At 38.6% G+C, this 11,288-nt stretch overlaps 1 protein-coding gene across 1 annotated transcript; it reads left to right on the forward strand.

Annotated features, from left to right (window-relative positions):
* Nucleotides 1-2,218: 2,218 nt before the first annotated feature.
* Nucleotides 2,219-7,532, forward strand: LOC129199442 (granzyme A-like). Its single transcript, XM_054809934.1, has 5 exons — nucleotides 2,219-2,309; nucleotides 3,038-3,185; nucleotides 4,864-5,002; nucleotides 5,696-5,968; nucleotides 6,741-7,532. Exons 1-5 carry the CDS (start codon nucleotides 2,249-2,251, stop codon nucleotides 6,897-6,899), a joined length of 780 nt encoding a protein of 259 aa, XP_054665909.1. The 5' UTR covers nucleotides 2,219-2,248; the 3' UTR covers nucleotides 6,900-7,532.
* Nucleotides 7,533-11,288: the final 3,756 nt, after the last annotated feature.

An 11,288-nucleotide genomic window follows, 5' to 3' on the forward strand; every position in this document is an offset into this window, starting at 1 on the left:
CACTCAAATAAAGAAGGAAGTTTTGCTTTGAGGTTTCCCTTTACACATGAAAGACCAATAATATCTAAATCTGACCATAAATTAACTTATTGCCATAACCAAAGGAGCACAGCCAACTTGTTGCACACCCTAAAATTTTATGTCAATTTTTCAGCCTCATCTACACAAGTTATAAGCTGAATTGGACACTGACAAAAGCATTTAGGTACAAAACTAGAGGCTGATTACGTGCATAGCAATCTGATCTTTAATACCTGTGCCATCAATCTTAGGACTATGTGATAGTCAGAGCTGTTGCTCAGGAGGAGCTTGTGCAGAAAGCAAGCAGTTCTTATCAAACAGTATTTTAGACTGCATATTCCTAATTCTAATTATTGATGTAAATAGGATATCTCAGGATTAGAGGGGATTTTTAAAAGGCGTGGATATGCTAATACCTGCAGAAAAATATCTTTAGAAGTAAGTAGGATTTAGAAGTAAATAGGAGTGCATTTAGATATTGAAAAAATATAAACAGACTATAGAAGATTTATTTTTAAATTGTAGGCACAGCTTTATCTTAGTTGCTTGGAAAACATCTAGGAACATTTGCTAATGTTTTATTCTGTGTCTCCCAAATAATTTTTTCTTAAAAATAGATCAGGTGAACATAAGATGATACATACCAAACCTCTTTTCACTAGACATGGCACCTCATATAGGAATATCCAAGGATGAATCATTGTAGTACTATGAATTTAAGCAGGTCTCTGTACAGGATTTTTGCTCACAAGTGCTCATCCTGATCATGTCTGTGCGTAGTTCAGAGAGGAAACAGCTTCAATATGGCAAGACTGCTAATTAAAATGTCAGAAAATCAGACTTTGGCAACTATTTATAAGTGATAAATGAAAGAATGGTACCTATGACACCTGGTGATACTGTGTTCAGGAGAACATTGGAAAAAAAGAATACCAGTGCTGCAAACTGCTGATAGTTACTGGGGATATGCAGGCAGTGAGGATAAAAATGAAAGAAAATTAAAAGCTTGGTGTGGTTTTGCAGTGCATAGAACTGTCGCCATGTCACATAGGTGACAGTGTCTCTGACAAGCCACATCAGTGACAAAGAGCTCTGAGATGTCTGAAAAATAGCTCCAAGTCTGCTTTCTTCAGAGAAATCACTAACAATTACCTTCTGTCCCAGAAAGGAGACCAATGGGAAATTTGAGGCAGCTGTCTGTCCAGGGTCTTCCACAGGTAAAACTCACATCAGGCTGGGCCAGCTGAGCTCAGAGATGTGATGCAGCCAGAACACAGAAGCTTTCTGCAGGCTGACTGTAGTGGGGCTCAAGTCTTCAAGAAACCTTCCAGGCTGTGTGGCAGTGACTCTTCACTGAATGTACCTAGTTAGTTCATAGAATATTTGATCTTCTAAATTATTTAATATCAATGGAAGTTATTTCTATTATTTGGGTATATATTTGGAAGTGAGGAACTGTGCCTTTACAAGGCTCTAACAAGATTTATTCCATTTTCAATACTCAATTCAGTTGCCTAAAACTAGGCATTTAGTGACATTTGAGATACCCTGTGTTTCCCAGACATGGGCACAGGGCTGGCAAATCTGACATAGCCTCTACAGAAGACCCATGGCACCAGGAAGCAGACCTAAGACACCTCAAGACACTTTAAATAGCATTATAGCCTTAGCTTTAGGCCACTAACCCACAGTCAGTGCTATATGGATACTCATCCAGTGCAAAGCTAATGAGGTAGGATCAGATGCTGAAAGGAGCAAACATCAGATTCCTTGGTCCTGAGGGGCTCCTGAAGAGCACAGATGACTCTCTGATGGGGGATGGGGCTGTGATTCACCTCTGACCTGAAGGCCACCTGGCATGTCTGGAATGAAACTGTACGTCTTCATGTGGGCAACAGAATCAAGCCTAAATTTATGTGAGCCGAGTCCTATGGTGTAACTGGACACGTAGTGGCTTGCAAGGTTTCACCCCACTACTCGTATACTAGCTCTCTGCAAATGCTACAGAGAGAGCATGAAGGGGGGCAGGTCCTGTTTTCACACCACAACAGATGACACAATTTCTCACTAACACCTCTGCTGTAAGCTACGTTGTTGGGGAGGGGTTTTTGCCTTTGTTACAGTTACAATGTCAAATATCCTTAAGAGGAAAAACAAAACCCACATCCTTTTTATTTAGAGATATATATATTAAACAGTGACTGAGGGAGAACACCAGACAGAAATCATGGGAGCTTTCCTCACTTTGTCCACCTCTGCTGCTGTCATTTTCCTGGTAATTCATGGAGGTAAGTGCCCAGTTCGATCCTTTTGAAGGTAAATGCTGACATACAGAGTTCCAGTTAAGCCAACATGTATTCATGTAAAGGAAGTGGTCATGTTTATTATTTGAGTTCTCATTATTAACTCTTTTTCACTGTCTGCATATATTTGATCTTTTGTACAAACAACATAATTTCTGAATGAGAAGTATTAATTAAAGCTGTACAGAGGACAGGCTATTTGGACGAGTTCTGACGAATTAACATAATAATTATCTGACCTTTCTCTCCAGATGCATACACATACCTTCTTGATGTTATGTTTTGCTGAAAAACAGGTTCATTTAATGCAACTTACACTATATAAGCCAATTTCCAGGTGTCTGCATAAGTCACGTATTGTACAACATTTATCATGTGGCAGATCTGAGGTTGTTACTCATAATGAAAACTAAGAAATTAACCAGAGCAGCGAACTTCAAGAAAAGAAATCTGTGCAAGAGCAACAATACTTTGGTGTTTTTCTTGTCAAAGTTCACCCTACTCATCTAGTTTTGGTCCCATTGAAACATACAGAAGTAGTACTGCTGAGCAACTTTAAAAGTCTATCCTGAAGACCACTATGGTGACATATATACATACTTGTGTGTCTGTATACTTTGTAATTACATTAACTGTTTTTTTGAAGAGACTTTGAGTGTCTTACAGTATTTGTTAGCCCAGCTCTGTGTATTGTGGCTTATTTTTATTTTTAGGTTTGTGTGTGGATATCATTGGAGGAAAAGTAGTAAAACCACACTCGAGACCATTTATGGCCCTAATCCAAGCAGCAAATGGAGACCTTATTTGTGGAGGAACTTTGATCAAGGAAAACTGGGTGTTAACAGCTGCGCACTGTAATGTGTAAGTTCTTACTCTGTTTCAGAAATTGTCCTTAGTGAGCATCTGGTGTCTCCGTTCAAGAAGGAAAGTTAATATCCCCAGTGGTTTTGTGCTGATTGTGCTATCATGTTCAGATTACTGTTTTATAATTTATATTGACAAATGTGCTTCAGTGAGTAAAAATTAATATAACAAGGTATACTGATCTTCACTGTTTCTGAAGAGAGATTTTACAAGCTTCTAGCTGCATGCAAGCACAGAATAGCAACACTGAAGTAGTGAATTTTGGGGAAAGGTTTGTCCCTGTTTTCTCAGTGAACCAGTGCACTAGGCCAGAGGGCTGGCCAGTCCAAATAGTTGCTCAGAAAACAGAAATAAACTATTGTCATTTTATTCTGTAAAAGATATGTAGTTCACCACAGAAAGAGACAGCATGTAGTTATACAGAAGCAAAAATCATCCGGACAGATGACAGGAGACACTCACAGATCTCAGCTCTACTGGATATGTTGGTTTGTCAGCCAACCTTTCTTCTTTCTGTCTGACTCAAGATGCAAATGGCTGTTTGGCCCCACAGAGTCCTTCAGTGAGGCAAAATGTGAGGTTTAAATGACACATCACACCCCTTGCCTTTGCGGGGAGGACTGGAGCTGCTGCTGAGCCAGACCTGACACAGGCTCTGTCTGTGGCCTGCCTGGGACCAGTGAATCACTGGACTCTGCAGGCATCAGGAAAATGTATCCATCTCTCCTGTTTCCATCCAAACAGGGAGATACGTGGGACCTACTACAAAGAGAGTATAGGGCCCAACAGCTGTCATATTAACATAAGGTAAAGTGTGTTTCCAAATGAGATCACATTTAAGAGAAAATACAATAAATAATTAACCTAATGATGCTCAGTCAACAGTCAGACAGCTCTTAGTAGCTGAAGGAAAGGAGCAACCACGTCTTTTGGGTTGTGTTTGCCACAGTAAGATGCAAGTGAGGGCCAGCCTACACATCTGCTCCAATATTCTCCCATTCAGCTGTAACGTACATTGTTCTACCACAAACAGCTATACCAATGCTCTGGTATGAAGGTCTGCTTGGACTGCTTGACCAAGGAGTGTTAGTGTCTATAGCAGAGAACCCTTGGAGGCACAACTCTGTCTCCACTTCAGTATCTAGTAAGTATATGAAGTTGCAGCACAAGTTAGAGAAAGGGAATGAGCTACGTCTCACATGGACGCAGAAAATAGTGTTGAAATGACGTTAGGGCAAAGCAATGGTACAAGTCAGCCCAGTCGTGATGATCTCTGAACCAACAGTGCTGTGAGCTACTCTCCTAAATTTTCAACACAAATTGCAGAGGGCACAGTTAGTGAGACCACTACCAACAGCAAAACTAATGCATCCACCCCTCATTCAGTTCCCAAAGGGAAACAATAGGGGTAGGTTCAGAGTCAAGTACCTGAACCTTGTCTATGCTCCCAGGAAGCTGAAAATAGGATAGCATGAACTTTGATTCACTGACTCAATTTTTTTTTTAACTACTTGTAAACAAGGTAATCTTTTGTATTTTTCTAAATTACTGTTGCTTTTCAGCCATGAGAAGAAGAGACTCTGTAGCAGCTGGACATTATAGCACCACATTTAACAGCAAAAAATTAGGGAGTTACAGCAAGTGAATTCATTAACCGTGTTGTCTCTCTTCTCAGGAAAGGAAGCAAAGTTATTCTTGGAGCTCATTCATTAAGAGCAAAAGAAAGAGAAAAACAGTCTTTTCAGATTGCAAAACAAATTTGCTACCCATTCTACCGTAATGATTCTAAGGAAAACGACATTATGCTGGTGCAGGTATAGACTTACACATCACTTATCGAATATGCATCTCCTATAATCTGCCAGTTTCTTCCTTCTTGTGAGGGATATGAGCCAAGGGAGTTTCCGGTGACTATTCTTCTGGGGTGATCTACTCTGGTCTGCTAATCCAGCAGACTGGCAAATTAGGGATGCACTGGAAACTAAGGCAACCAAAAATTCCTGTAATGCATGCCAATGCTAGAAGTAGAAAAATTCTGGAGCTTGACCAAGATATTTCAATTTCTGGCTTTTCAGTGAAAGAATAAAGATTGACCACAGAAAGAAGCGTATTTCACACATAAAAATAATTTGGTTAAAAAGTCCAATATTCTGTCTGAAAAACAGTTCTAATTAAAAATGTCTGACTTCTCTGATTCTCAATTTTGCCAGCTTCAGTGATTACTTGTTATTTTGTCCTCCCAATGGTCTGACAGCCAGGGAAGTAAAACAGGGTATTTATGAGAGCTAATATTTCAGCAGAAGCTAAACAGGTTGTCATGAGACAAAGAATACTCATTTTCCTTATTCTTAGCTTAATTACATAAATCCTGTCACAAAGAACTGAGAATTCTCAAGTGGGGGTTGCAGTATTCCCCCATTACCATAGTGGAAAAGATCCAGTGGTTAACATGCAGCAGTCTTTGTTAGACTCTGCCCCATAATAACTATTTTCCATATCTTCTACAGCTTCAGAGAAGAGCAAGAGTTACCAAAGCTGTGAAGTGCCTTCCCCTGCCTCGCTCAGATGAAGATCCCAAACCAGGAACAATTTGCACAACAGCAGGATGGGGAAAAACTCGCAATGGTCTGGAAAACTCTTCTGATACCCTGAGGGAGGTTAATATCACTGTCATCAGTAGGCAAACCTGCAATGACAAAAATCATTATAAAAAGAACCCTGTTATAACAAACAACATGATATGCGCAGGGGATAAGAAAGGAGGAAAGGACTCATGTAATGTAAGTATATTTACTGTCTTTATCCACGGAGATTATATTAAAAATAAATTATAAAGAACTAGCTTTTAGACATTTATAATTTCTGCCTCTCTTGAGTTCACTGAAGAATTTTGTTACAAATGAGTGAATTTACCAAGGTTTGTTCTTCTAAGCCTTAAAGTTGTAACTTCTGATTGATAAATTCACCTTCACAGATTTTAGATATTGTGCTTTTATCCAGGCATGGCAGATAGCTATTACCTTCTTCAGTAAAATGATTTTAATAGAAAAATCTCCACAGAGTAGTTTATGAGCCCATTCTCAAGCAGCTAACCTCAGTGGAACAACTCCTCTGATGTCAGGGGGCTTTGAAAAAAATAATTTTGACTGGGCTCCAAGTCAAATGCACAACTGTGTAAGAACTACCATGTTTTAAAGGATGTAAATATTGAATTAACAATGTTACAAAAAAGGTACCAATTTCAAGAGACTTTCTGCTTTTCAAGATGAAAGTTTCCAGCTTTTCATATTCAACAAGACTAACTATTCCTTAGCACTGAGCTAAAGCCATTCCCCATTCGTCGCACTTGGAAGATCAGATTGAAGATTTTTTTTTTTAATTATTATTATTTTTGCTAATAAAAATCTTAGCTTCCAAGGAGGAAGAAAAAGAAATCCACAATAGCACTGTCTACATTTTTATTTCCTCCACGTAACTGATGTAAATTTTATTTAAAAGAAGCATTTTTTAGCTTTTGTAAATCTGAATGACAATTTTTTTCCCTTTTTCCAGGGGGATTCTGGTGGACCTTTAATATGCAATAACGTGATAAGAGGCATCACTGCTTTTGGGAAGGACAAGAAGTGTGGCGCTGTTGATGGCCCTGGTATCTACACTCGACTTACAAAGCAATACCTGCAGTGGATAAGGAAAACCATAGGGGGAGCCTAATAGATTGGGTTTTGAACAAGTGATTTCCTACCTTGTACTTGTGTAACAATATCTAGTTTTGAAATATGCTTTTAAAAAATAGCCTCATTATACTGGTAAAAGAGGTATTCCCACGCTGAATTTTAGCAGCTTGATGTCCTTATAGATGAAAATATATGTGTCTGTTTTCAGGGCAGATGTGATCTTAACAGGGCCAGAACACAGTGCTCTGCTACAACAGCATTTGTAGCTTATACTGTCAGCCATGGAGTCATTCGAAGGGTATTTGTGACTCAAGCTTCCAACATTCTTGCACTGCATATTTGGACAGTATTTCTGATCAAGAATCTAATCCAGCTGTTTCTGTCCTCGCTGCATGCTAGGCATATACTGCATTCTTCTCTATCTAGACTTCTGCAAATAACCCTGAAAGTTAGGGAGATGCTAGGTACAACTCCAGACACCTGAAAAACTTGGTAGTTTCTCTGCAGCAAAGCTCCTGATTTCACAGGTGCAGGGGACTGCTAAGCTTCAGAAAATTAAGTTTCAACAACTGCATTTGAATGTGGGACATAATAAGTGTGCATTTCCTAGCTGACTTGTATTTGAAACGTCTAGATTTCATCCCTTTATGTACTTTGCATTTAATAAAGAAACGGCAATAAAAATCTCCTGCTTGCAGCTGTTAATTTATGTGGAAAGCTCCATCTGTTGCAGTACAGATAGTCTGTGTACATAATGTTTTGGATGTGCAATATGTTTGCAAAATGCACCAAGATCAGCAGCAGTGTGTTAAAAAATCAGCTGAAAATCCATCCTCCAGAGGAATGACAGAACATGTCTCAGTGGAAGTATCCGTATGACAAAGTGCCGTTTGTAACATAAAACAATCTTAATTTTATTATGTCACTACTGCAGTTTCACTTATGCAGTGAAATTTTTAAGTGCTTCAACAACCACTTGTCAAACAGCAAACACACCTATTGTGAAAAAATGCTTACGCCCATCTCTGTATTAACAGCCTTGGGCACTTTCATGCCATGAACACTTCAAAAAGGGCTTGGTTTAATTTTGTGTTGCTTTGGGGTTTTTTTACTTGGAAGTAGGCATTAGCTAAGAGAAAGCAGAAGACATTGAAAGGGTGGAGAAATCTTGCATTGATTTTAATTAGAAAATTATTGCTTGGCTCATCATGAGCAATTGAACAACATTTATAAACACAACATGGGAAAATACAGATCAAAACTTTTTTACACAACTGCCCTCACCTGATCTTGTTGAGAAGAAACAGTAGTTTTGTCATAGAGAAATAATGAAGTGTGAAGAAAGGAGAAGGCCTAAGTTACAGGGATCTTTACTTAAAGTCTTGATGCTGAACATCTTCTTTTATGTTTTCTGTCCATTACAAATGTTACGCAGTCAGAACTTTACAAATTCCTTCTTATATTCCTAAATGTTAGTTCTGACTCTTGGGCTGAACACACAAACAAGCAAACAAACACAGAGGCACAGCAGGAGCAGAGGGAAGAATTCCCAACCAAGACGGCATCAGTGAAACTGAGGAGAATTTGCCCCACTGACTGGTACTGACACCCAAAGTGGTGACTTTGATTCTGTCTTTAAATACACAGGAAGTACAAGTCCAGACTTTTTTTTATTCTTGCAATCTACCAAACCCTTGCTTAGGAAAGAACTGATTCTAAAAACCTTCAAGACAACAGATCACCTGGGGCTATTTCACTCCTCCTGTGCATTAGTCTCACTTTATTTCTTTCCTCTTTGCCCATTTTTTCACTGTCTCTCTTTCATCCTGCTATAGTATTTTTCTTATGTTACTGTTTCCTCTTTGGTGTGCTTCTTCCTCTTCCCTGGAAGTCACAGGCAGCACCCTTGTCGGTGGAATATCCCACTCAAAGCCTATCATTCAGAATTTCTCAATTTTTCAGACAGTCGTTCTGACTCAAGTGAGGTCAGAAGGAAGGAGAGGTTCTGACCAAGGAGTTTACAATGCATGAATAAATGTGCAAGAAAAATGTGCAGCCTTCCTCCTCTAGCTTGAAATTTAGGATCTACCCCAAAATACTTTACAAACTTATTTTTTAACATAAGTATTATTTAGTGAATTGTGCAAAATGAGCCAGTGATGCTGGACTTACACGGTAAATAAAACATTCGAACCTCTGTCACCACTGCCAGTAGTGGAAATCTGCGGAAAAAAACAGAAGAAAGGGTATGGAACTGAGTTTTCATCTCAGCTGGGACTTTCTCTGATCAAGAGGCATGAAGCCATTCCCAATACAGCTTCACCACTATGGGATGGAGCCCATGCAAGTTTATGGACTAGCTAAGAAAAATGTTATTCGATGTAATTTTGACATCTAGAATGTAACAATTTCTTCTCACTGTGGGTATATAACCAGGGGAAATGAACAGTTATAAACTGTATTACACAAACTAGTGCAACATTTAGGTAGGTAGCATCAAGTCAGATCATATAGTGGCTGAAGAACAGGGGACTGTCTGCCAGGGACTATGTATTGCATTTATGTGTGGAAACAAAAGGATTCCTCAGTCTGAGTTTCTTTAATCCGTTTTTCACTGTATTACACACAATCGCGTTGTCATATCAGTATACCTGGGAAGACAAATGCCCTGTATAAAGTTTTTCCTCTTGTAAAAATTATTTTTGTCCTTAAGTTTTGGATTCCATGTGTTATACAGTGCTTGACCTTGGGCAGGACTGCAGGGATGACAGCCTGAGTTTAGGCAACTTAAATTTTACTTAATCCTCTGTGCCACCTCTGGAGACTCAACCTTTAGTGCACACAAGTGCAGAACAAGCTGACCTCTCAGAAACGGGTTCTGATTTCTGTCTCAGTCTGGGCCTGAACAATATACCAGGCATGCAACAGGCAAGGAGCTATAAATATACCATATGCCACAGGGAAAAAGTCAGGATTTCACATTTTGCCCAAGACTTCTTGTATTAAGACCTTTGCACTGGCAGAATGACACAGCTATGCCAGAACAATGATCTGCTTTCAGCAACTGCACACTCTATACCTGCAAGTACTCAGCAACATTACCTGCAAAAGATTAGTGAAGCAGAATCAAGCTGCCTACTCAACTCCTCAAATTCCTGTTACAGAAAGATAATATTTGCCATGTGAAAGACACTGAGAGTAAAGGAGCCTATGTAGAAAAGAAGTACAACCAGAAAAGGCACTCCAGTATATTTTTAATTTCACTCCAGATTAGTCACAGTCTGGAATTTAAATGCATACTTAAATGCTTTCTCAGACATGGTAACAGAATAGACCTACAGGTCACACGTATGAGATTCTCTCATATTTATGGGCTGTTCATTAGTTCTACTGAAATCAGTGAGTTCTCCCACTCTTAAATATTATGTTAAAATACTTCTGGGCAATACAGCTTGACTACTCAATAATGAACAAGCATAATTAACTAACAAATGAGCACTTCTCAGTCTGAAATAGATGTATTTTCTTATTTTGACAGTTAGGCATCCAACAAAATATGCTCAGCTTCAGTATCGACCAGCTCCTTCCCCACCACAGCCCCCCATCCTGTGTTATATGTCTCTACCTGTATTTGGCAAACCAATAGCATTTAGGTGTTGACAAAGGAAAGAGAATTTCTGGGAGAATCCAAAAAATGTATGAGTAAAGAGACTAATTCCACTGCTTTTTTTCCCATTCAAAAGAGAAAAAAATGTTTTTAATATTAAAAAACCCCCTTTTAAACTATTTTAAATACTATTTTGAATATTTAAATCAGATTCTAAATGTTTGATAAAATCTGCTGCAACAAACAGGCTCATATGAGAAGACAGGCACAGTATGTGTTATTTCCCATTCTTAGACATAAGCTTCTTGATAGTCATTTCTCAACTGATAATCAACGTTCTTATTTTCTAACCTGTTTTGAAGACCACATGAGATGATGTTAGAAATCAGCAGTTTAGTAGCAGATTGATTGTAAGTTAACATCTTACTAGATAAAAAAAAAATGAGTGGTCTCAACCTTCCAGACCTAAAGTTAGCAACCATGTGATTTATGAACAGCAGATGAGGTTTTAAAAATGATGAGAACTAAAGACACTACAGTTTCACATTCATTTCCAGAGACACTTGTGCCCCTGTTACCTTTGTCTACCTCTTTTCATGCATTTGATCACCTCTTAATTGCTCTGCTCCCCTAATCTCCCATTCTTCCCCAGCTACAGGAAATACTCTAAATAAATTTCCAGCAAGGAAAAAAAAATCCAAACAATATGAGTTTCTGAGCTCACAGGGTTTTTACTATACAAATGCAAGAGTGATGAGAGAGTTATAATAATAATAATAGATTATGCAGTTATTCATATTTTCAATCATTGTCAAACAT

Source organism: Grus americana, chromosome Z (assembly GCF_028858705.1).
Source record: "Grus americana isolate bGruAme1 chromosome Z, bGruAme1.mat, whole genome shotgun sequence".
Lineage (NCBI taxonomy): Eukaryota > Metazoa > Chordata > Aves > Gruiformes > Gruidae > Grus > Grus americana.

Coding starts and splice junctions, on each gene's coding strand:
- LOC129199442 (XM_054809934.1), top strand. CDS start 2,249: ATGGGAGCTTTCCTCACTTTGTCCACCTCTGCTGCTGTCATTTTCCTG. Junction 5,003..5,695: donor ACGACATTATGCTGGTGCAG/GTATAGACTTAC, acceptor TATCTTCTACAG/CTTCAGAGAAGAGCAAGAGT. Junction 5,969..6,740: donor GAGGAAAGGACTCATGTAAT/GTAAGTATATTT, acceptor CCCTTTTTCCAG/GGGGATTCTGGTGGACCTTT.